General features: G+C 47.3%; 1 protein-coding gene and 1 long non-coding RNA gene across 9 annotated transcripts in view; one reads left to right on the top strand and one right to left on the bottom strand.

The window, feature by feature from the left end:
- On the bottom strand, window positions 1-6,661 carry LOC134011821 (uncharacterized). 3 transcript variants are annotated; one of them, XR_009928507.1, is made up of 6 exons: window positions 6,630-6,661; window positions 3,763-3,946; window positions 3,586-3,621; window positions 1,137-1,289; window positions 935-1,053; window positions 1-819 (listed from the first exon to the last, which is right to left on the bottom strand). It is a non-coding gene; the product is annotated as an uncharacterized LOC134011821 (long non-coding RNA). The 3 variants fall into 3 exon arrangements; XR_009928508.1 differs by lacking the exon at window positions 6,630-6,661 and having other exon boundaries at window positions 1-841; window positions 3,763-4,107; XR_009928506.1 differs by lacking the exon at window positions 6,630-6,661 and having other exon boundaries at window positions 3,763-4,100.
- The window catches only part of sun1b (Sad1 and UNC84 domain containing 1b), a 26,477-nt gene continuing 5,193 nt past the window's right edge, over window positions 4,910-26,193 (top strand). Inside the window, exons 1-15 of one of the 6 annotated variants that reach the window (XM_062451243.1) lie at window positions 6,505-6,819; window positions 9,310-9,404; window positions 19,317-19,520; window positions 19,914-20,113; window positions 20,501-20,527; window positions 20,750-21,022; window positions 21,408-21,542; window positions 22,250-22,375; window positions 22,927-23,007; window positions 23,897-24,007; window positions 24,238-24,357; window positions 24,669-24,762; window positions 25,179-25,237; window positions 25,582-25,766; window positions 25,912-26,190. In XM_062451243.1, coding sequence (XP_062307227.1) covers window positions 9,322-9,404; window positions 19,317-19,520; window positions 19,914-20,113; window positions 20,501-20,527; window positions 20,750-21,022; window positions 21,408-21,542; window positions 22,250-22,375; window positions 22,927-23,007; window positions 23,897-24,007; window positions 24,238-24,357; window positions 24,669-24,762; window positions 25,179-25,237; window positions 25,582-25,766; window positions 25,912-26,190 — 1,977 coding nt within the window. In that variant the 5' untranslated portion in view covers window positions 6,505-6,819; window positions 9,310-9,321. Of the gene's footprint in view, window positions 5,088-6,504; window positions 6,820-8,450; window positions 8,785-9,309; window positions 9,405-18,097; window positions 18,233-19,316; window positions 19,521-19,913; window positions 20,114-20,500; window positions 20,528-20,749; window positions 21,023-21,407; window positions 21,543-22,249; window positions 22,376-22,926; window positions 23,008-23,896; window positions 24,008-24,237; window positions 24,358-24,668; window positions 24,763-25,178; window positions 25,238-25,581; window positions 25,767-25,911; window positions 26,191-26,193 lie in introns of those variants that run through there. The other 5 variants (XM_062451236.1, XM_062451257.1, XM_062451251.1 and 2 more) reach the window with 5 other exon arrangements.

Raw genomic sequence — 26,193 nt, forward strand, 5'->3', positions numbered from 1 at the left:
TAATGTATCAATAATAATCTTTATGGTACATAGCCAAGGCACTTACACGAGTAGCCTTACAGTTTTAACATCAGCATCCATATTAAAACCAAGCAACATGTGTGGTTACAATTACCAACATTTGATCTGAAGTTTTGTTCAAGTATTGTTCATACTGAGGTCAAAATATGTAAACAAACTATTATGTAGAATGAAAAACTAAGCCAGGCATATTTTGAATTGACAATCCAAAATTTCTGCAACAGAACTGTTCCGAAGTAACAGTACAGCATGACTGCTGTGGCTCCAGTGACAATACATATTTTCTGATAACTACTGTAGCCAGCAAGTTAACTTACATCTACTTTGCCCATGCTATACTGGTCCCAACCAATCTAAAAACAAAATAAGTGTTACATAATAGTAATTGAAAATAGAGCTTTCTTCTCAAGTGGGTGTGTACATGAGTGTGTGTGGGTGTGTGCAGTGAGTATCCTGATTTCTGGCACAGTAATCCCAAATCCCCAAATGTTTTTAATGCCCAAATAAAATCTGCTGCATAAATGTATGTAGTTGAGTGGCATTTAAATAGTTCTAAGAAAACCAATGATGACAGGATACATTTAAGTAATTGTTCCTGGACTTCTCGGACTTGAAAGTTCATCCAAATCATGACGACCTCAATCAAACAACCCACCACTTTGGTAATACATGTTACAATTCATCTTTTGAGGTTGTAGAGGTAGCGGGTCGTACAGGACGAGGCATGCGCACTTTGTCTTTATTGTTTTGAAGTAGCATTTGAATGTGACTGTCCATGAAAGGAGGTTTGGTGTTTTCCTGCCAACATAAAGAGAAAAGCCTGTTATTTGATTAGGAGGATTGAAATGGCATTTTCATAAATGGGGACTAATACAAAGTAAAGTAACCTTTATTGCACGTAGGCCTACAGTACCTGGAAAGATTGACGTTTCACTCCAACACATGCAGTGGAATGTTCATAACACAGACCAATGTCCATGCGTTCTGGTGCTTTTCCTTGCAAAGCTGTGCGGAACTCAACATGGTAGACATCTAAAAGGAGATGAACAAGAAGTTCAGTATTGGTCGTAAAGGCAGTAGCCTATTGACTTTTTACACTGAACACTTGTTCTGACCTAACAGTTTCTGGCAGAAAGATCTCAGCTTGTCTTCAGCCAGATGGCTATGCTTGTGGAATGGAGCTCTTTCACACACTTCTCCATTGATCAGTTTCTCAATCACATCCTGTCTGCTCTCTGCCTTTGTTTCCTGCAGGACCCTCTCCATTTCTGAGCGAGAGAGAGAGAGAGAGAGAGAGAGAGAGAGAGGGGGGGGGGGGGGGGCAGCAACGTATCATCATTCAATGTATGTCTTCAGGCCTATGGAGGACCAAACCTGCCATATTTAGAAATTAATCAATAAATAAATGTCCACATCCATGCAGAAATACATTAAAATGAATACACACATCATTTTGGATCTGGATAAGAGCATCTGCTAAATGACTAAATGTAATTTAAACCTAAGTAATGTAAGGAATACATTTTTGAGTAAGGAAATGTAAAAAATATTATATATAATTGGTTCAGTAACTAATTAGGGTTAGGGTTAGTTAACACTAGTTAGTCACTAATTAACACTAATATTTATATATTCATATATTTATTTATTCATTCATTTATTTCTGTATTTCTTCATCTCAATATGTTAATGAGCTGTGTTAATCAAAAAGCGTCACGTTCGGCTGTGACTGTCGCAAGTCTATTCACACCCACAGACGCGCTTTTTCCGCAATTTGTGTGTTGGCCAAAACAGGTATTGCGATTGTGTTCGTGCCACTCGTTCTAGTGATGGGAAGTTCGGATCATTTTACTGATTCGGTTCTTTGAATCTAGTTCAGTAAAATGAACGAATCTTTTTTCGAGTCATTCGTTCATTTCAACGGGGGGGGGGGGGGGGGCGCGGGGGCTATGTGCATGACATGTGCACCAGCAGATACTATTTTAAAAGAAATTCCTGCATTAAAATAATGTATCATGACAGTTTGTATGATTTGGTCATTTATTATCACACTAGCATTTAATTATCACGGCAAACAATTACACTGCACTAAACTGTAAGTGTAAATGTAAAGTGAAAATAACAACGACTTGAGCAAATATCATTCACATCTTACTAAAACAGCGGCCACGCGAAAGGGAATGAGGAAACTGTTTCCTCTACTAAAAAGTACAATGCGGGTCACGTGAAAAAAGGATCCAAAGACTCGTAGAAAGACCGAGTCGGGAAATGAACAAATAATTTCTGTTTACTACGACGAGCCTATGCAACAGTCCCGATGCGCGGCCACGAGAAAATGAACGAATCACTCTTTGAGAGGACTTGTTACTCCCGAGTCCTTGTAAGGATTCGTTCAAAATGAACGAATCGTTCACGAACGACACATCACTAACTCATTCCTGTTTGGGCGGCCGGCGGGGTAGGGGGCGGCACAAGATTTCGCCAAATGTGCTAGGACCGCCACTGTTTCTCTGTGCCAGTCAACAAGTCTTTGATCCTCTAAAGTTTTGGCTGCAAAGATTCAACAGCCGCCCCAACAGCATCCAAGCATTTGTCCTTCTTTATGTTTTCCTTATAAAATTGCGAAGCGCCGCGATTAGCTGCAAAGCGCCTGGAAGCGCTTGGAAGTGCAGCCTTTTTCCTTTGGGCGCCCATGTTATTAAATTGGACAGGCAACACAGGCCGCCGCGAAGCGCCGCGAAGCGCCACGATTGACTCGCGCTCTGCAGCGATCTTTTCGGCAGCTGGTCAAATGTTTCCACGAGACGCTTCCGAATTCGGCTGCAGGATGATAAAATTCACCATATTATATGATATATGTGGATAAACAAACATGTTATTAAGATTTTACTACGTTAGTGGGCTATAGCCTATCACTTAACACCCATCACTACGCTGGTAACAAACGGCCAACCATGTGTTTACCCCGATAAAAACGATATCCGAGATACACGATCTGTCAGAGCCCCCAATCAGGCAGAAGAGAATGAAACCTATAGGCTACATCACAAACCAACTGAGAATTTTGGGAAGATTTACAACACAAAGTTAATCATCGAAGATGAGAAGTAGGCCTATAGTGCTACATGGAGTTGTATTCCCCACAGCACGTATTTTACAAAGACTACTGCAACAAAAAGCCAAATGTTGCCATGTTATGTTGGGATGCTGTTGCGACGGTTGTTGGAGCAACCAAGTTGCCGAAATATAGCCTATTATGTAGGCTACCATGTCCGCTTTAAATGTGAAAAAATAAAGCTCAGAGAATGTGAAAGGCTTGGTGACCGGCGTGGAGAAATGCGCGTAGGGGTGGGAATCTGTTGGTACCTCACGATTCGAATGCATTCTTGGGGTCACGAATCGATAAACGATTTTTTACATTTTTGAATCGATGTGAATCGCTAGAAGACTGAATCAATTTTTCCCCTACCCCTTGCGTCTAGTGTGAACAGCATGGCAGGTTTGGTCCTCCATACAGGACAGCTATATTTCACATATAAGTTTAGTGTTGAGTATCAATCCTACCTTTTGCTGTTTCTAAACAAGTCTCACAAAGAATATCTGTAAAAGAGACAGTAAGCAGACTTGTCAGATCTACCTACATAGGCCTACAATGGTCAACTTTTCACAGTAGTAGCCTAATTATGTGAAAAAGCAAGACACAAATGTTTTCTAATATTTTGATAATGTTATCAGACTTACATGTGTCCTCGTTTTTGGGTTGAGCAGTGAGTACCTCAAAGGAACACAAAACAAAAATCCAAAGGGTCCTCATCATCCAAAAGGTTGGGTAAAAAAATCCTAAATGGATTTGTGCGTAGTCCAGCGAAGAGGAAGACTTTGAAAATGTGGTGGATTCACTGTACAGATCTAAAGTTAAAACCGCCTGTACGCAGCAGACACCAAGAGATTCTAGTCAGGAGATCAATTACAATGCAATGACGATCATTTGCATTCTTCAGTGACAAAGTATCCGGTTTTTCAGGTTCTCTCACACAATCCCGTCATTACATACACTGCACACACGTTCTCTTCTCCACGTTTGAGAATATTTTGAACTAACATAATGAATAACGACAGAATGTTGGAATCGAACAGTTCTGATAGAATTGTCATGTGGAAAAGAGGCCAATAGCGATAAAGACACTGATGTGTACCTTAAGGAAAATCACAAAAAGAAACCATCAAAGTCTGCAACCATACATTTCTCTAGGTAACTTTAGCTAATATTCGCTAACAAATGTCAACATAAAATGCTGATGCAGTTTTAAATGAAGGTCATCGCAGGTTTCATCAAATATACGCTAAGATCAGGGACAGAACAATAACATCCAGAAATCAGCAAACTATATGGATAACATTTTTCAATTTCAAGTTTTTCAATTTATTGCAACAAACGTGCTCACGAACTTACCTTTAACTCCATCCGTAAAATAATTCGCGATTTAGTATTTTTGACCCTCTGAACTTACCATTGGACAGCCTGGGCATGAGACGGGAGGGCATGAGACGGGAGGGCATGAGACGGGAGGGCATGAGACGGGAGGGCATGAGACGGGAGGGCATGAGACGGGAGGGCATGAGACGGGAGGGCATGAGACGGGAGGGCATGAGACGGGAGGCTGCAGGCTGCAGCCATACCCATCTCTTTCAAGCACTGATGATGCTATGGAATGCTGCAGCCAGTAAGGGACGCTATTTCGTCTCGTCAGTGACACGAGGATTAGGCTACTTTACGTTTTGACAGAACCCATATTTGGGCATTATGACCAAAAAAGGGCACCAGGCAATTACAGTATCCATGTGATGTGAGTTTGAAGAGCGGAAAATATTAGCAACAGGGAGTGCGGGAAAAGGCGAACTAAGCTTGTCTCTACTGTTACTTTCGTGTTTCATTCAAACTTAAAAAAACAGAGTTTTATGGGCTTGCTTAATAATAGCTTACTAGTAGGTTGAGAAACCGACGCTACACACCGCAGAGGAAGGTGCAAGGATTTGACAGTTAACATCACCCGCGACAACTGTAAGTAATGTTCTTGAAAGAAGCTGTTGAAATAGTCTCAAATTTGCTTCGTACGCTATGTAGCAACACTGACCATGCTTCTTAAGTAGATATGACAAAACTGTTTTGAGGATGAACGAATAAGTAAAAGTTCAACCAAAGACGCTGGAGAGTTACACTCCACAGTTGGCAATGGCAGCAGGCCCAGCAGTTTGCTGGACATTTCGACTGGGTATGCAGCCAGTAGCACAAAGGTCGCACTTGTCTGGATAACTTTCTCCTGACCAATTTGTTGTTCATCATGTTTACAAATTTTCTGAATTTGGCTTGTGCCCACACAGTTCGAATTGTAGGCAACTGCATTACAGAGCTGATAGATATAATTACAAATGTTTTCCCTGTAGCTATAGCCTTATGTGTATTAGCATTGGACTTTGATCATCTTGAAACTAACCCCGCCTTCGATGTATTCTTTGTAATGGTGCGGATTGGTTCTTAAATATGTCTTGACCGGCCTACGTCACATATGGTCTTACAAAAGGAGGACACTAGATGGCGCATTGGTCCCACGATTGGTCCTGATGTTGGAAACTGATAATTACCTTTTTGGGTTGTTGGTCCTCAGGGACCCCCTGTCCTGCATGTTTAAGATGTTTCCCTGCTCCAACACACCTGATTTAAATGAATGGGTCGTTATCCAGCTTGGCAGAAGCCTGCTTATGAACATTCATTTGAATCAGGTGTGTTGGAGCAGGAAAACATCTAAAACATGCAGGACAGGGGGTTCCTGAGGACCAGGGTCGGGAACCACTTCATGGAACTATTTTTTATACATACATACCATTTCTCCAGGCTACTTTATGTACATATTTTTAGTTGTTTAAACTTTGTTCCGCCACCTTTCAGTGCAACACACTTTAAGTTAACTTTCTTGCCAAGTTAACTTAATCATAATCATGAATCGAAAATTATTTGTGATTTACCTACACAGTTCCATTTGTAGGAATGTTCCAAGTGTTCTTATTGAATGGTATGCCAAATTAAGTCTTGATTAGTTAAAGCTTGGCTATTCAGTAAGAGTGAGATTTTGCTGATCCGGATTATTAGAAAAATATTAGTGGAAAAAAAGCATCCACCATCAAACTGCTCTGGTCTCTTGGGGGGCTTTGTGTTGTGGTCAGTGCGCCACTTTCTGTGTTTGATAGTCCAACGACAGCTATGACGAATTCATAACCAATGCATGAGCTAATGTGTACAAATCAGTATCTCTAACAATGTATACTGTACCCTAAGTTTCATTGCTGGGATACTGCAATTTGCTGGGATTTCACCATCCAATAGATTCGAAGTGAGCGCCTTGCGCCTTGACTGACAATGGCGGGCCTGGGAGTGGGAGGAACAACTCAGCAGCTATCCTTCTGGCTTTGTTACGTCTGGGAAGCCATTTTGGAATTCTGCATGTAGTTCATGAGCATAACCCACTACTGTCAACTTGCAAACTTTAGTGACTGGTCTCGGAGAAATATTGTACACAGATCGGGTTTCGGATAGTCGAGCACCCACCTACCGTTTAATGCTTTGAGGAGTTGCGTCGAGATGCGATCAGAAATTCGCGCATCTTCCAAGACAGCAATGTGTGGATCTTGTTCCTCTGGATTACGCTCATAAAGAATAATAAATAGATGGACTATTTTCATACCGGCAAGTGGGCGATTCTCGTGCTATTATCCCCATAATACCCCTGAATATTCCTGAATGTTAGTAAGAACTTATGTGAATTGTAGTGCCTTTAATTCTATTCATTTGTCCTTGTTAGCTAAGCTCCTTTACACAGAACGCAGTTTTGACAGCAGAAACCTTGGGCCCTAGTCAATAATTCATATATTTGCAACGTTGTTAGCTGTACTAAACTATAACAATGTCTGTTAAAATATGGTATATTGTCTAACTAAGTATCTTTATAATGAAATTCGAATCCAACCGACTACAGCGCAGCCGTTTCAACACAGACGTCGATATTATTGCGCTGGTAGTTGACTGCTTGGTCTATTACGCTCTAAAATTAGTGTACTGTAAGGCAATAGGAGACTAACGGAGCTTCAGGACCTTTTAGTATTGGGCCAAATACACGCCGTTTTAATTGTGACGGTCATAAACACAGCGAGAGCCTGTCTATTGCATGCTTTGCGCAATATACTCTGTTCTGCCAAAGGAGCCAGCGAGACAAAGTAAACATGCATGTGTTGGGAAATGGCTTTGAGGGAAAGCTCTCCCTAGCTGTAGCACATGATTGTGTTTATGGGACTAGGTATGAGTGCGTGTGTAAGAAAGCGCCTGTAAGTGAGAGTCAGTTGATGCCTGATCTGTCTTAGTTCAGTCTGTCTCCCGAGTATTTAAGGTTCATAGGTGCTTTCTGGGGTTTAAATGGGTTAAGCCAGGGAAGATTACATGTCAAAGCAAAACATCCAAGGGGGCCATTTTGCTGATCATTTGTTATAGTTGTGGCTGCTGTTAAAACAGAAAATCAGTTCTCAACTATCTACAGTTTCAATTAGGCCTAGCCTATATAGTTGGGTGGACTTTATATAAAGCTTATCTGTTTTACCTTACTGGAAAGTCAAACAGCCACACTGAATCCTGGATGATCGCCTGCTTCAGCAGCCATTCCAACCAAATAATCCAGCCAGGCAGAATTCATTTGCTCCAAATGCTTTTCATTCTTGTTTGTTCATCCTGCTTTTTGGATTTAAGGTTTGAGTAGATTTGAATGATTCAATCCCAATTAATGCCTCACAGATTTGAAAGGGTGGTTTGGAGAAAGCCATCTGTTCTTGTAGTGTTCCTTCCTGTGGTCTAAGTCATTGAAGGTAAAGCAGGGAATTCTAGAATCATGTGCACAATTGAGAGGTAACTGCAGTTGTGTTAATTTGAGTCTCACCACTACTGCTTTGGTTTTCATTTGTATCAGAGTATTTTAATGGCTGCCCTGGGCCCTGAGGCTGCAAACAGGTTGATGATGCATCTCCCCCTGGCCCTCTGGCTTGATTCATAAACGGGGTGGGACCTTTCAGGTATGCTTTAGTTTACATACAAAACTAGCCTACTTCCACTGAACTTCTTCTTTACAACCCAATTGTTTTTATGTAAAATGTTTGTTTAGTGTGTCGTGAAAAATGGTCTGAAAATGTAGTATCAAACCATGTGCCATCTGACCATGGGAGTCAGATGGCTGAGCGGTTAGGGAGTCGGGCTATTAACCAGAAGGTTGTTGGTTCAATTCCCGGCCGTGCAAAATGACGTTGTGTCCTTGGGCAAGGCACTTCACCCTACTTGCCTCGGGGAGAATGTCCCTGTACTTGTAATGTAATGTGCTAAATTCAAACTTCTGAGAAAAGCCTCCACTAGCTGTCGAACCTCACTCTGGCCAGGTGTGTCCTACCTGCTGTCTAACTCAAGCCCCACCTCTGAATGTTGCTCAACTTGCTCCAGAGAGCTTCTTACTTGTCAGTCAGTCAGCCATAGACTTCGTGCCTAGAGGAGGGTGTCGTCTTGGAGAGAAAGCCTCATTATTGTCTCCAGCCTTCCCCATCTCCAGTCTCCACCAGGCGTGGACAGCTCCCAGCCGCTGTTCTATAGAGGCAGAGAAGAGACGCTTCATTCATTGCGGGCCGTCCGTCCAGAACCCTCGTCATCGAACAGCAATTGGCAGAATGCAGAAGGAGGTCGGCCAAGTCTCTTCCGCGCAACTTAGGCCAGCGGAGTGGTAGTATTGTGTTCTAGAGAAGGGCAACGTGCAAAAACTGGTCTCATTATGTTCCCTGTTTGTCTGGGCTCTGCTTCCCTGATCAGAGCAGCAGCTGCTGGCTGTGGAGCAGAGCCAGGGGATGGAGTTTTAACTGGATTGTAACGACGCAGAGATTGTGTTGACTGGAGAGTTGATAGTCTGAAGATAGGCTAATTGAAGTGGAGAGGTGCTTGTTTGTGTCATCAAATAACTTCATAACTTGCGGGATGGTGGATCGATAGAATAGTGCCATTCTGATAGAATGCCGGGAATATTTTCGAATTCTCAACCTCTATTGTCGGGAGACAGGCTGAACAGTATTGGTGTGTGTGAGTGTGTGAGAGAGTGAATGTAGGTGTGTCCTGCATGCCTTTGCGAGTGTGTGAGCGTAATCCCTAGCCGTTCATCTCCATAACCTAAAGAGCCCTTTCTCCCCCCCCCTCCCTTGCGCCTTGACTCGCAGTCTGAACAAAGAATGACCATGGATTTTTCCCGCCTGCACACATACACACCTCCCCAGTGTGCTCCGGAGAACACAGGATATACCTACTCTCTCAGGTGAGACCGCGGGGCAGCGGGCTGCAGCTCAACCATTTTTGGCTACCTAGAGAAATATGCAAGGAAAAGGATGTGACTGAATAACAAGTGGCATTGTGTCCTCCAGATTTGATCTCACCTCAAAGTGTATTACTCTGACCTGTAATTGAGATAAATTTGTTAAAATATGTTTTTTTTGTATTCACTAGTTATTACCACCCCTAGAAATTCAAATTAACAAATAATACAATTTAAAATTATACTCTTAAATTCTAATTGAGATATTAATAATGTTCATCTGAGCTAGGAACTAAGTTGTAGGTTAATGAAGGACATCCTGTTCATCATACAGGGACCAGAATCATAGTAATCAGGCTGACCATCAGCCAGCAAGGACCATCCACTGTTGTAAATGCTGAATAGATCAGAATTGACCTTGAATTATGCTCTGGTAGAATCCCACATATGGCTTCTGTTAACTGTTCTTGAACTCTGAGTGTTGGATGTTCCCCAGCTTTTCAAGATGGCATCATGTGCAGTCACTACAGTGAAAACTCTTCCCTCCTCTCTCAAGTTAGCTATTGTTTTCTGTGTCTTGGAGTCTTAATGTGAAAAGACTGTCGCTATTAAATATTACCAGTCTTCAATTGTTGATGACCAGTGTTTCTGCCAGAGAGATCTCTTTTCTCACATTTTGCAACAGGGGGGTGGGGAAATGAAAGGGTTCAGGTCAGATAAACTCACCATTGTGATGCAACTACATTAGAACAGAGAAAGGGCTGCAGTCTAAATATTTACCATGCAAATACTCCCCTGAACTCTTTTACATAGTTATTGTCCTTATGTTGATCCTCTGGAGTCTGCATTAATGCATTCCAGCTTTGGCTGCCTGAACAGAAACCTCGCTGTGGTTGTGGTTTTGATGACTCAGTCTCACGACCGCGATCGTGACTAAATGTGTTTCAGAGTAAACAAACTGGAAAACGAGCTGCGCTTAGACATCTCAGTGTTGCTCGTGTAAAGGTGATTACTGCTGCTCCATGCCCAATTCTCCTATTCACTGTTTAGAAAGGAAACCTACAGTTGCATAGTCTGTGTATGTCTGAGAATAATGAGTTCACTTGGTCTTGGCTGAATGCTGTCGTGGTACTCTCATTAAAATAAACATTTCATAGTGAACATCTAATTATCACCTGCCCTTCCCCATTGGCCTCCACACATTCTGTGGAAGACAGTGGTTTCAGGCGTGGCTACTGGTGGTGGAATGTTGTAGTTTTTTTTCTGGCCACATTTTGACACATCAGATTTGACGAGGGTTGTGAAAGGCATGTTAGTGAACATTTCAAGGTGAGATAACTATAGGTAATAGGCAAGACCTGTAGAGGAACAAGATGTAGAATGAGCTAAGTTTGTGCGACCTTTAAGGTGCGTCCAACTAGCAATTAAGTTGAAAATGAGAGTAAAAGTCCTTAGGCATGTTCTAACAAACCACTCCTCATCGCCGTGTCTGTACCTTGCCAGTAAAAAAAAAATGGCTAGTAGCCTCATTCCAGTGGTGAAGATCTTTCTTTCCCTCAATCCAATGTTCAGGCGTAGAACACAGGCTGTCTTTCTATGCCTGTGTCATGACAAGCACATGACATTTACATGAATCCCCTCAAGGTACATGTGGCATGTCAGATCTTATAGATGGACGCGTCAGTAGAAGTGGATTTGCATATAGTGCCTAAGGAATCTAATCTGTAATGTGGCAGTGAAGATATCAAATGAATGTTAAAGGCAGAATAGATGTTTTGAGAACCTTGCATTTTTAGCTCGAGTTTGAAAGGATTCGAATCAAAATATCCCACCCTCTCCTTTAAAAGCCACTCCTCCAAAGCACATGAACTCGCTGCCTGACTACTCCCGTGAGGTTGATTGACAAGTAGCCCGTCCAATCATTGCATTCGATCCGAATGCCGTTCAATCATTAGTGCTGGTCCGACCATGATGATTGGTCATGTTTATTAGAGTCCTGTGATGCCCACAGATATCGGAATGATTTCATTTTACTGTCAAACCTTTAATATGTATTGGTTGCTATCAGGATGTGAAGTTTATTTCAACAAATTCACAGTAATTCATAGAAAGTTAGGTTGTATTTTGGCGGTCTGATTTTGTTCAGTTTTTTTTATAAAGTCTATAGTCAAAAGACCAATGTCACTTCGAGTCTTGTTGACAATATACTGAAGTAGGTAAACCAACAGAGGGTCACTCCTCATTCCCCTAAATGGCAGGGCAGTCTGACTAAACTGGCAGTCTGACAGTTAAAATCATTAATTTCTCTGAAATATCAGCGTAGGCCTATATCAGAGAGAAATGGCGGGTTATATTTGGACTAAATGCCATTGTATGTGTGTGTGTGTTTGTGTGTGGCCTTTACTGAGTGGGAGAGGGCACTGCTGAAAGGGACAGGGTCAGGTGACTGAAGCCGTTGGCCCATCTGTTGTCACATCTCAACAGGCCAGTGACAAGTTAGACAGAGGCCAGAGAGAGAGAGCGAGAGAGAGAGAGTCATATAAAGCGCTAGAACTCTCAAGGAGAATGTGACTGCTTTGGCTAGACTTTCAAGCCCTCCACATTCTAGCCCCACCAACCAACTGTATAAACGAATCCCTGTGTAAAGACCAGCGTAACAAACCTCATCGTCATTAATCTGAAAGGGCAACAGTCTCATTGAAGGATTTACAACCGCAGACAAGACCGGCTAATGTATGGGGTGGTCTCCCTGTCTTCTCTCTGCCAGGCAGACACTATCTGGGTGAAGGGCATTGATCTACCTCTCTCAGTGAGGGATTCCAGTAGTCTCCTGGAGAGAAGCAAGGGCCGAGCCTGTTTCCCCCCATAGCCTGACCTCACCGTGTGTGTGGTAAGGAGATACTGCATGTCCCCTAGGCTAGGACCCGACTTGAGATTCCTTTGCTGTGCCAGTGGGTTCACGCCAAGTTAACCAAGGTGTCGCAACAAACCAGATGCCTCTGTTTGGATACTGTTTTTAAGCCCCCCCCCCCCCCCCCTTCAGTCAGGCTTGATAGCTGCACTGCTCACTGATACATTGTTGAGAAGGGACAGGCAGACATGCTAGCAAGGAAATGGTTTCAACTGAGGGAGTTCTGCATCCATGTCATGTCTGACCAGCCTTTGTCCCTATATGAATTAAAGTATGTGCTTTAATTAGATAAAGAAACAAAGTCTAAACACACACACACACACACACACACACACACACAGAGAAACAACCTTTTCAAAAGTTCCAGCCAAGGATACTAGTAGTCACGGTTGAACTAACAGTAGACAGACACTAACTGTTGAGGGATACCCATTGTGTTTTAGAGTGTGTGTTGTGTGTGCCACCCTGTGTATGTGTGTGTGTGTATGGGAGCAGCGGTGGGCCCCTTCATATTTTATGACCCGTCAGTGTCTAAGTGGGTCAGTGGGTCCTCAGGTCAGGTTATCTCTGGTGTAGGGACAGTTGAACCAGGGATAGTAGTAATAGTACTACAGGGACAATGCCAAAGCAGCCTTGGGAGGGTGACAGGCTCCTCTAGGTGAGAGGTTAGAAGGAAAGGAGTAAGAAAAGATTCAAGTAGCTAACAGGTGTGGATACAAGCAGGACAGGGTCTTCATCTCCATGTTTTTAGCTTTGTTTGTTTTGTTAAACCACAGGAAGGAGGAAGGAGACCAGGAAGGAAGAACCGTATCCTCACTGTGGAAGGGGTGGGGTTTGACGTGAGGTCTTCGTAACACACAGGTGCGCTTCCTGCACCTGTGTCCCACCGGGTGTCCCGAGATACGTTTCTGTAGCATTTCTTTCCGGAACGCTCCGTGGCAAAAGACTTAACAGAGGGGTTGGCGTGTTTGGTTGAGCGAGAGCCAGTTTGACAGTTGTTGTTTCACACTGGCTCGCACAGTTGTTGGGACATCTGGTGTGTGTGTCTGTGAGTGTGAGGGAGAGTGGAAGAGACTGTTTGTGTGGCGGTGTGTATGAAGCAGCATAGCCAGTCCTTTGTGAATCCACCACTGGTTAAGCAGAGAATGACGGCAGCAGTTGCAGGATGAAGGCGTGGGGAGTCACACCCTCTCTCGAACACTATCCTTCTCCTCAGAACACACACCAAATATCAGGCCTTAGAGCAGGGGTGTCAAACCCTGGTCCTCAGGGACTGCTGTCCTGTGTGGTTTAGATGTTTCCCTTCTCCAACACACCTGATTCAAATGAATGGGTTGTTATCAAGCTCTGTGGAAGCCAGATAACGACCATTCATTTGAATCAGGTGTGCTGGATAAAACGTGAATCAGGTGTGCTGGATAAAACGTACAGGACAGCGGCCCCTGAGGACCAGGATTTGACACCGCTGCCTTATGCTGGCGACACACCACAGGATAATCGGGCCGATTTCCCCCCTTCCGACTATCCTAGGTAATGTCCCGATTATCTTGATGGTTCTACAGATTATTTTATCAGATTTTCCCTTGGTGTGAGGTGTGTTAAGAGTGACCAAACCTGCTCGGAAGATCGCGGAGCCACCCCGATCGCGGATCAGAACTCCTGATGTGTGGGGGGAGCAAAACGGTTAAGTCTAGGATTTTTTTTTTCCCATGTTTGTGGTCTCTCACATTTTGAAAATCTTAAAAGATTAAAAAAATCATTTAGTGTGTACCCAGCATTAGAGGGTCCTTGTGTCCTGTTGGAATTTTGTTCTGTTGGAAGTGGGAGGGGCTCGTTCTCTTTCCCTCTCTCTTTCACACTCTCTGCCTCTCTAACACACACACACACACACACACACACACACACACACACACACTGGCAGGCCAGAAGGCTGTTTAGAGTCGCTTCCATGGCAACTGCAGCAACATGAAACGGCTTCCTCAGAAAGACCGAGGGAAGAGACTCCACATGGTGTAAGAGAGAGAGGGAGGGAGAGAGAAAGAGAGAGAGAGAGAAAGAAGTGCTTCTGTAGGCGGGAAAAGAGGGGGCGGGCCGGAGCAATCTTAATCACTTTGCAAATAAAGAGCACCCGGAGAGAACAGCTCGATGCAGAGAAAGCCGAGCATTTCTGCCTTCAACTCCTTGACTCCTTGACTCCTAGGCATCTAGAGTCCTACGTTCCTTGACTCCTAGGCACCTAGGCCCGCTCCCAGCCCAGTGTTAAAAATAGCCCCTCAGGGGAACAGGAGCTGCCTGCCCTGTAATGGTTTTAGGAAGCAGGAGGGTGGGGCCTGTGTGTGTGTCTGCTAATGCATGTGTGTGTTTGTTTGTGTAGTACCGTTCTGCTGACCTCTGGGCCCCTCCAGTACAAAGCTTGTAAAAACCATCTGATTTCAGTAAACACTGAGTGGGGGTGGTGGGGGGCGTGGGGTGGAGGTGGGGGTGTAAACAGCAGAGCCCCAGAGAGCGTCTGTCCAGGACACGGCCTTCTAGATGAAGAGAAGCCTGCGTTAGGATCCTGATTTTGACACTGCGTATTTGCCTTGTGATGGTCATCGTTCCTGTTTCCTGTTGCACTGCATGTAGGCCTGTGTTATTTACATCCATTTAAACTCTGTCAGCCGAAAGCCAATAAGCTAACAGGGAATCCAATGTAAATATGAAATGTGTCAAGGAGACGTAGAGCTATGTAACACCCCTTGTTTTTAAAAAGCAGAGCTTTGACAAGCTGTTGGTTGCTTTTCCCCAGAGAACATCTCCCTGTAAATCGTGTGTTTAAATACTTGTTTAACATACTGGACAGTGGAGGCTGAGATTTATAGACCATGTGATTTGTAATCTGTCTGAGCTGTGTGTGTGTGTGTGTGTGGTGTGTGTGGTGTAGACAGTAGGCCAATAAGGAATCAGTCTTATGACCCGCCTGTTGCAGGAACTCTCAGAATGTGTGTGTGTGTGAATGTGTGTGTGTGAATGTGTGTTTATATTTTTTGCATGGCCTCACCTCTCTCAGGAAGTGACATAGCATAATTCGATTCTGCAAATATTTGTTCTGCTCAATTTCTCTGGCGGATGTTCAGACTAGTCCTCGCTTTAAACCGTCTAATAGTCACATTACTTGTGACATTGCTTACTGGTGACATTCTCATCCATACCCTCCCAGTGTTGCCACATTGAAACTGCGCCTCGACCTTTGAGAAGATGGCATCAAATGAAAATGGGACACCCCTCTACACATGGTAGAGCCCTCCCTGGGCATCGCTTTAGGAGAGCAGAGAACTGGCAGTGCCCATGGGGGCGTGGGAGGACTGGGCAGCAGGGATAGCACTGTTGTATAAGAGGCAGCTGAGAGGGAGAGCCCAGCTCGAGAGACTTACTGTGTGTGTGTGCGCACAGTAGGCTATCAAGCTATTTCTTTGGATTGTGTGTGTGTGTGTTAGCGTGCAGTCATTTGCTAGCTATTTCTCTGAACTATGTGTGTGTGTCCAGGCTATTTATACTGCTGGTGAGGGGGAGGCGTAGGAGAGACGGAGATACCAGCCGATCGATAGGCAGAGTGGCAGGCCGAAACCAAGTGAGACAAGTGTTTGCAAGAACCGATGTTACTCCCTCTCAGGCTGATGGGCCTGCTAAGTCGAGAAGCAAACTCAACGATGCATGCTTGGAGAGAGCGTGAGAGTGTCCAACTCAAGTGTCGTAACGCGTCGGAGTCTGTGAGAGAGAGAGGGAGCGATGGCCTTGTACGGTGCAGCGCAGCATGTTCGACCCAGGTGTTTGACAGCTGCAGCGTCGGAACGATGAGCTATAGCGTGTCTAGTGTAAATATCCCTGGTGGAAGTGTGGTAGGGAGGCCTGTTTTCTTGCATCCGTCTACCTCGTCCTGGACTGTAAGGCTGCAGGCCCCGGCTGTGGTGTTATTCCTCTACGGTGGGGCCCACTAGACGAATGTGTGTGTGTGCGCGCGCGCGTGCGTGAGCGGAGTATGTCGACGGATAAACACTGCGTCGTTTCCTGCAGAAGGGGTCACGGCATGCTAGTTCAGCGTGTGCTACGTGTGGGAGCAGCACCTGCCAACTCAGTCATTACAAGGGTCCGGGCAAGGATGTGTTTGCTCAGTGTCATGTGCCGCGTGCGAAGGGGCAGGCTATAATGAAGGCTGAGCTCTCATAATGTCGCCCGGACCTGGTCTGTTCAGGTTCTAACCTGCCTGCGCTCGCAAGGCTCGAGGCGGGGGGATTTGAGTCCCCGAACATGCTGACTCGGCATTCACGGAGCACGTTCCCGAATGGCTCATATTTCAACTTTGTATATCTGCTGCAGACGCTGTGAGCCTGGTTGTGGTTCTGGGCTAACTAGTCTCACTGTACATTCTGCTGACTCAGCAGCCCTCAGTGATGGCGGGCAGACTACGAAGACGGAGAGTTATTTTGAAGGCACTGCGTTGGATTGGCCTCACTGTTGGCATGGAGGGGATGAATGAGCACACCTGAGTATTTGACGAGCTGTGATGATGTCGTTGTGAATAGCCCAGAACCAGTGATCATGGCTCAGATCTAGCTCCTCCCCCCCTCCTCTCCCTAACCGCCCGCACCCCGAGGATGCCCGTGTGTCCTGTTGCACCCCTGCGAGGCCTCACCCCCCCCCCCCGTCCCCCCCCCCCCCCGTCAGCCCTGCTTAGACGCCCTGGCACTGCTCCTAGACGGACTAGGAGGATTTCCAGGGAGTAGACAGACAAGTGGTGAACAACACCGGAGAGACACAGACATGGGGAGTGAGAGCTAATGCAAGGTGATCAGGTGCCAAGGCTTGGTGGGAGCACACACATCTAAATGTGGCACAGCCCCTTGCGTTGACAGCACACACACACACACACACACAGACGTGCAGGCAGGGCGGTAGCAGGAGGGGAGCTGGCTATGTGTGTAGGGGAGCCAGGTGGATCAGCCGGCACCAGGAAGGAGGAGGAGGAGGAAAGTCCATAATTGGCTCGAGGTGGGATGTTGTAATCCTGAGGGCTTTGTGGTCAGCAGGAGGGCCACAGGGCAAGCACAGAGGCACACACCGACTCACACACACTCCAAAGCGCTCTCTCTCTCTCTAAGGAGGCAAGCTTAATTCAAATGGGAATGCAGCCATACTGTGAAGCTGCCATTGATGGAAGGCTGCTCCTCAGAGGCAGGCACTCTCTCTCTCTCTCTCTCTCTCTCTCTCTCTCTCTCTCTCTCTCTCTCTCTCTCTCTCTCTCTCTCTCTCTCTCTCTCTCACTCACACACACAAGCTGTCTCTCGCACATAAACTTAAACACCCTCAAGCTCTCTTGTCACCCATAAACAGTAAACACATGCACACACTCAAGCTCTCTCTCGCACACACGCACTCTTTGTCACACACATATACACACACACACATACCCTCAAGCGCTCTCTCACGCACAGTTCCATGCACACTTTCTCTTCTTTCACATTCTGAAACTCTCCCAGCAGGCTAGAGAGCAGTCGCAGCCCTGCACCCTGTGTAGGCGGGGCTGGCAGCGACTAAGCACAGCTGACCCAGGGTCCAGTGTTTCTCCACTGCGTGTCATTGACCGCATTGACAATCGACTGTCCCCAGGCCACTCCCTGTCCTCCCAGGCCGAACACGACTGTGTGTTGGGTACCTCAGTTTGACTGGTGCATTGAGGACGGACCCCTCCCTCCCCACTCATAACAGGAAGTTGGAGGCAGGCCTCCGACTGGTGATAAGATACGTTTCTCTTCCTGGTTTGGCCTGCCCCACTCGTCTCCATGTCTGTCTCCCCATGTGTTCATCTGAGGACTTCTAGGACTTAGCCCAGAGGCCAAAGGTCGAGGAGAGGAGACCGCGCCTGACGTGGGACGACTTCCAAGTCTGTTGAGTGTGCATCTAACCCCTAAGGGCTTTGTTCTGTTGAAGTGTGTGTGTGTGTGTGTGGGTGTACGAAGAGTGGTGATAGGTTACGGGGAGTGTGTGTGGTAAATGCGATGGGGGTTCCTGCTTTCCCCAATGTGTTCCCAGTACGGGGGAGTGGCAGGCCTGAGTCATGAGTCAGAGTTGTGTGTTTGCTCAACACAAAGTGTCAGTGTCAACATTTTCGTCCGTCCCGTATTCTGTCTCTACGTTTGCTGGCTTGAATCGTTTTCCATCAGGGTAATGGCCAGCTGACTAACTCCACGTTAGAATGTATCTTTAGAATGTGGGCCTCTGTTTCAGTAGCAGCCTTCGTGTGTCTATTACTCAGTTTTTTTGTTTTGTTCTATGGGTTGAGTGACTCATTTCCTGCCAGGCCCAACAACACACAGCCTGTCCCTCTTTCTCTCACACCCTCTCTCTCTCTCTCTCTCTCTCTCTCTCTCTCTCTCTCTCTCTCTCTCTCTCTCTCTCTCTCTCTCGCTCTCTGTCTTTTCTCCTCCCTTCCTCCCTCCTCCCCAGAGGAAACACTGTTTTTAGTACAGTTTGCCGCCAAAACTGCTTTCTCTGCTCCTGTCTCCATGTTATGGCCCGAATGGTGACTCACAACATTTAAGCTTTTGTTATTTACGTTCCGGCTGGAGTACCTACTGTATGTTCCTGACTAGATTCCTGTTCAGCACGGTAGTAGTAATGGCTCTCTGCTCTAATGAGACTGCAGTAGGTGATGAGAGCTTCTGGGCCGGTGATTCAGTGACAGTCCACATCCGTTCACCACATGCCTTTTTCTCTCTTCTCCTCCCTCTCTCCCCCACTTTTTTTGTATCTCTTTTGCCTCTGTCCCTCATCCTACCCACCTCCTTCCTGTCCCCCCCCCTCTCTCTCTCTCTCTCTCTCTCTCTCTCTCTCTCTCTCTCTCTCTCTCTCTCTCTCTCTCTCTCTCTCTCTCTCTCTCTCTCTCTCTCTCTCTCTCTCTCTCTCTCTCTCTCTCTCTCTCTCTCTCTCTCTCTCTCTCTCTCTCGTTCTGGCTCTCCCTCCCACAGCTCCAGCTACTCGACGGCAGCGCTCGAGTTTGAGCAGCAGCATCACATCGCTCCCGTCTTCGACTCTCCCAGGATGTCGCGGCGCAGCCTGCGTCTGCAGACCACCGGCGGTCTCTATGGCAACGACAGCCTGGCCACCGACTTCTCCGCCAACCACAGCTCGGTGACCTACAGCACCGGAGGGTCCGGTCGGAGAGAGGCACGGTAAGACCGTGCGCGCCGGGCGCAAACCCACCCTCACACACTCACACACATAAATACAAACACGCAGACATAAATACATACATACTCTCACACACACAAACACACACACACTTAAATACATACATACACACAAGCACACACACAAATAAATACACACATACTCTCACACACACACTCTGAAATACTGATATATTGTTTCAGTGCATACTAAGATGCTGGGGTTTGTCTTAAAAGGAAAACTACCGTAGTTGCACTTTTTGTTAAAGAATAGTTTTTTGAGATATCAATGCAAACACAAACACAACACCAAACAAAGTCACATGTTGATGTCAATGGAGATGTCAGCATTGTCCTCAGTCCCCCCCCCCCCCCCCCCGGGTTCCTCCGCTCTAGGACGGTGAGGAGCAGGAAGCAGCAGTCGCTCTCCCAGACCCTCACAGAGACGCCGAGCAGGACCCTGTCCTTCTCCACCACCACCACGCCTGCCAGCGGGCCCGCGGCCAGCAACGCCTGCCTGCTCTCCTCCGCCCTGGATCAGTCCAGCCTACGCCAGCACGCCACCAGCACCTCCGCTACCACTGAGGGATACTGGGGTCAGTACTGGGCCTGGCCCTGCTGCAGGGGCATGTTTCAAGGGAGATGCTAATGCCGAAGATACGCAATGACGTTGCATTGTAGAATAAGGGTGTATAGATATCGTAATTGCTGTCTGGATTGCGGTCGTGATTGTAGCTTTGTAAGTAGATCACTGTGCATTGTGGGGTGTATGCTTGATGTGTGACACAGGGATGTATAATTCAGGTATAGGATTAATAAAATGGCAATGGGGTTGGGAAAGTGTGTAATCTGTATATCTAATCCCATTGATGTGCTACCTTGGAGATTAACCGCATTGATCTGTGACATCATGTCATTGATTTATTGGTGTGATTAATTCATGAACTGCTGTAGACTGACTGAGACTTATCTGTTCTATGTAGATGCAAATAAGGAGGCCATTCTCAAAGGTGAGTTTGGATTTGGATTTATCTGTAAGGCATTATATGGGCAAGGTTTTTTGTCCATAAACCTTTTTATAAATAAACTTCTTATGATTAAGTTTTGAAACATTTAAATTTTACTTGATAAATTGACCGAATAATCATATTTTGTAGTCATTTTGTTAAAAAATCAGTTTTCTTTGTATTGTGTGTGTGTATATTTATGTGTGTGTATGCATGTCCACCCAGAGAGGAGATCTAGGGCGGAGCACGGCTCCTCAAAGGTCAACGGCGACCTCCACAGCGCCGCTTCGCACACCCACACGGCGCACGTCAACGGCTACATCTGCAACGACTGCTCCATCCACTCTGACAGGAAAGAGGTCCTCACCACTCACACCGCTGCCGCCACCACCTCCTCCTCCGCTCAGGCTGCCGCCTCCAGAGCTGCCGCCCTCTCATCTTCATCCTCCTCCTCCTCAACCATCTACTCCTGGGATAAGAGTCGGAGGAACAAGACAGGTGAGACCAGACCCTATCTACATTTACATTTAGTCATTTAGCAGACGCTCTTATCCAGAGCGACTCACAGTAAGTACAGGGTCATTCCCCCGAGGCAAGTAGGGTGAAGTGCCTTGCCCAAGGACACAAAGTCATTTTGCCTAGCGGGGAATTGCACCGGCAACCTTCTGATTACTAGCCCGATTCCCTAACCGCTCAGCCATCTGACTCCCTATCCGCACCAACCCGGGGTGCGGATAGGGGTGAGGGAATCGGGCTAAATGTGTGTCAGTGCATCTGTTATGTGACTGATATTACAGTCGCCATCTCTGGTCTTCACGGCACAAGTCGCGGTTCCCTCTCATGTCGTTTGTCTGACTGCTCACCGTGTCTCCCTCCCTCCCAGGGGCGCTAGCGTCCGTGTCTGGCGCCTGTGTGCGCCTCGCCAGACGGGCCCTGGCCCCCGCCGTCTCCCTGGTGACCCTCCTCTTCCAGAACCTTCTCTGGCTGGCCTCCAAGGCCGTCAGTCCGCCAGGAAAAGGTAGACAGGAAGATTCTGCCCTCACTTTCTCTGAAAGGAGACTCCTCCTCCTTTTGTCTCCCTCCGATCTTCATCCATCTCTCGTGACCCTGTTCGTCTGACTGGGTCTTGGTTTTCCTTGGGAAGGCCGTAGAGCTGTAAGACAAATATGTATAAATTATATATACATTTGTCTTATTCTACTTCGACATTCAGTTTTGATGTGTTCTTTCTTTCTTCCAGTGCATCACTTCATATGACATATCCGGAGAGCTCCTCACCTTTCCTTTCCTCCATTCTGTCTCCAGCCTGTTTGTCTATCTGTCTGTCGGTCTGTCTGTCTGTTCTCTGTTCTGTCACAGGATGGCCCGCTGACTGTCCTCCCTCTCCACGTCCTTTGTGCTGTCATTCTTCCTTCATCGCTCATCTCGGATGCACAGACTCAATCTTCTCCTCTAAGCTCTCCTCCACACACCTGTCTTTCCAGCCCCCCGAAATGGGATGTTTTCATCTCCCCTCCCCTCGCTCTCTTTCATGCCCTACCTTTTTTTCCCCACTCCGTCTGAGATCATTCCTTTCGCTCCGCGCTCCAAATTGTACTCGCCTCTCCTCCCCAGCCTTCAGAATGTGATGTGAACAACTTTTTTGTTGTTGTGTGGGTGCCGTTTTGGGGTCCCCAGCGCTCGCCCTCTCCCCAGCCTGACCGCGAGCGTGTGGTGTGTCACCAGGTTTGATGGCGTCGGTGTGCGACTCTGCCAGGCGAGCAGTGTCTTCCAGCGTGGCTGGCCTGTGGTTGGTCAAGCAGAGCACCCTCCACAGGATGGGCTACAGAGCTAACGGCTACGAAGGCAAAGGTACCTGCAAGCGGCCGGGGTCAGGGGTCAACCGTTCTGACCGGCCCCTTGTCCCCCCCCCCCCCCCCCTCAGTCCTTCTGTGGAACTTTTTTTGGGGGGGTTGCTTGTCTTCAAAATCAATTCCATTTCTCTCCAGCTTTTTTTCCCTTGTGTTTCTCTGTCGTCGTATGCAGTCGTCTGGGATTGAAAACAGCCGTGTGAAAGGATGTTTGAACAGCAGTGCGGAAGGCACCTTTACTCCTTGTGTGTCTGTTTGAACTGTTTAGAGTTTGTATAGAACTGTCTCCTCCCGGCTCTTCATCTCCATATTCTTCGAGTGAAAGACCGACACAACTATTCAAACTTGCCCCCCACTTTCACTCATATTCTCCTCCTTCTAATTGTCTTGTTTTGTACATTATGATTGTTGTCCTCCTCTGTCTGTTCGTCACCTGGGTGACATCATGCAAACAACTCTGATTCCAACCCGTGTGAGAACTTTTGTCAATCAGCCCACGCCGCATGACGTCGTGATTTGGCTTGTAAATTCATGTAAATGTTCCTGTTCCAGCTCACTCCAGCTACTGTGGGAGCATGAATGTGAAAGACATGGTGACAGGAGACGGACACCTCGGTCTGAACGGCTCCCTTTGTAAGTCCTCCACGCGCACACACACACACACACACACACACACACACACACACACACACACACACACACACACACACACACACACACAAGCCTCTTAGACCTTTCGATCAAATTCCCTACACAGAGAGACGGACACAAAGTGAATGCCATGTGTGCCCCCCCCATGTGGACCAGTACACAAGGTCTGTGTGGACTAGTTAGCTATGACTAGCTAGTGGTCCAGTCAAGTGACTGCACTTGCTTATATCGGCTAGTCATTGTGAAAGCGAAAGAGGAGAAATTAAGGGTTTCGTTTGAAATATTTCCATGGGACAGTCCCAGGCTCCGGAAAGTTCCAGCTGTCCCTGTCACGCCCACCCAGGGTGAATGAGGTGACCCTGGTGTCAGAGATGACTAATGGCCATGAGCAGCATTCAAAATGTGTCAAGCAGGAGACCCTGAGAACAAGGGACTGCTGTGTCACATGAACACCAGCAGGAGGGAGGGGGAAAGATTGAGGGGGGGGGGATAGAAAGAGGGAGGGTGGGAGGAGCGTCTCCAAATATTTACACACACACAGCTGTGCAGCCTAGCCTTTGGTCCGTGACTTTTTACACTGTCAAACTAGTGACTTTCCAGTTATTCAAACACACGATAACACGACACAATGTTAAATATGCATGATTCAGTGCTGTGTCATTCTTATGGTTTATGTCACATTCACCATTTTTTGGTTCTGACTTACTGAGTTGCTTCACCATTGCCTAATTTGCGTTGTCATCGTAACCCATGTTGCCTTTTCTGAAGTCATCCATAAACTCATCCTTTGCGTTGTGTTTGTTATCATTTCTCCCCCCATCCATTCATCCATCTATCCATCCATCCATCCATCCTGGGGAACGTTCCGCAGGTGACGACTGCAAAGGGAAGCAGCACCTGGAGACACACACTGTGGTCCACACACACACCTCCAGGGCCCGCCGCCTGGTGGGGGCGCTGTGGAGCCTCCTAGCTTACACAGGTTAACACACTTCTGTCCTCTCCACTGAGCCCCTGTACGGAGGTGCCAGCACTGCTGCCAACGTCACGAGTTACCGCACAGCCATGCGTCTATATGCAGTTAAACTGGGGGCCTTTTAGGAATTAAACACGTTATTTTAAGTGTACACATTTCTTTTTATCTAGAGTTCTGTCAGAATATCTTTGGTAACAATATGTGTGTGTATGTCTCCATCCCTCTCTCCACCCCAGGCTACCTACTGCTGCAGCCTGGCTACTGGCTGTTGAGGGCGGGCAGGGTGGCGGGGTCCGGGGTGGCAGGCCTGGCCCAGAAGCTGCTCTCAGTGCTGTGGATGATCCTGGCTGCTCCAGGTTAGCATACAGACAACCCCTCACCCAGGGCTCACCTGTCTGGCTCTCTCTCTCGCTCTCTCTAGCTCTCTCTAGCTCTCTCTCTCTTTCTAGCTCTCTCTCTCTCTCTTTCTCTCTCTCTAGCTCTCTCAGTCTCTCTCTCTCTCTCTCTAGCTCTCTCTCTCTCTAGCTCTCTCTCTCTCTCTCTCTCTCAGTCTCTCTCTATCTCTCTCTCTCTCTTTGTTGTTTACTCTCACCTGTAGCTTTTTTCTTCTTCTCCCTGTTTTTTTATGGTCATATTTTCTCACCTCCTCTCCTTCTCTCCGGTCCAGGGAAGGCAGGCAGAGGAGTGCTGTGGTGTGTGGGGACAGGATGGTACCAGCTGGTGTCTCTCATGTCTCTCCTGAACGTCTTCATCCTGACATGGTGAGACACACACACACATATACACACACACACACAGGCAGATCCCTACACTGCTGCGCTGGCAGTCTGTGGTTTTAGTCCAGGATTAGTTTAGGCTTTGGGTTATTTGATTGCATTTGTTGAGATTTCACGGCAGCCTATTAAATTCACGTCAGTGACCTCAGGTTGTGTTGAATTAGTGTTTGCAGTCTGACATTGGTCATAACTTCAGACGATGAGGGGCCAAGTTATGACCGGACTTATTTAAATGCCACGCGCACGAGGGACGCGCTGAGTGAATTATTTACTTGAACCTTTTCAATTTTGCATCTGGATTCAATTATTTAGCTTTGCCTCATCTGGGGACCCAAAGGTTACTGGGTCTGGTCTGTTTGCGTCTTGTCTCAAGGAGTGCATTGTGTGTGTCTGTGTCCCAGGTGCCTGCCTAAACTATGGAAACTGCTCCTGTTCCTCTTGCCCCTCTTGCTGATCCTGGGTGAGTGAGTTTTCCTCAAACATACACACACACACACACACACACACACAGAGATACATCAGACACATGGCAGTGGAGTTTCTAACCAGCACATGTCCCCAGTGTATGATCCAAATCCAGTCCCAGATTCAGGTCACCTCTCTGGGCTCCCAGAGACAGCATCTGCCCCTTCTATGGATCTGCTCTCCTTTCCTCACGCACATACACACACACACTTTCACATGCTAAAGGCACACACATCAGGCGAGCGACATCTACGCAGTCATCTATCCACACACCCCCTCTACCTGCAGAACTCCACTCCACGTGAAATGAAACCCCAAACTGTTTAATCTTGTCCTCAGCTCTGTGGTTCTGGGGTCCGTCCAGTGCCACCCTCCTCTCCCTCCTGCCGGCCTTCAACCTGACGTCCCCCCTCACCTACCTGGCCAGCCTGGTCCCTGCCTCCGTCCCCGTCTCCACCCCCCCATCCCCCGCCGCCGTCGTGCCCCTGGAGAAGTCCGCCGCGGCCTCCACCCCCCAGGCACAGGTGAGAGCCAGAGAGTGCGCGTGGCCGTGTGAACATTTGCACGTTCAACTTCACCGATTTTTATCTTTCGTTTTTCTTTACCAACTCTCTTCCGCTACACTCACGCCCCTCCGCTCCCCCTTCCCTCTCTCCCTCCCCCGTCCAGCCGGCCCTCCCCTCAGCTGCGGCGGTCAGCGGCGCGGACCTGGAGCGCCTGGAGCGCGTGGAGCGCCGCCTGGCCGTGCTGTGGGAGCAGGTCCAGCAGGGCGACCAGGAGCAGGAGCGTCGCCACGGGGACGCCCTGGGCCTATACCAGGGCCTGAGGCTGCAGCTGGAGAGCCGCACCGACCGGGACGGCCTGGGCCTCTGGGTCTCCGGCCTGCTGGAGGACAGGCTGGCCGCGCTCCGTGGAGAGCTGGAGCAGGAGGGCAGCCACAGGACACAGGTG

The sequence above is a fragment of the Osmerus eperlanus genome, chromosome 2 (assembly GCF_963692335.1).
Source record: "Osmerus eperlanus chromosome 2, fOsmEpe2.1, whole genome shotgun sequence".
Lineage (NCBI taxonomy): Eukaryota > Metazoa > Chordata > Actinopteri > Osmeriformes > Osmeridae > Osmerus > Osmerus eperlanus.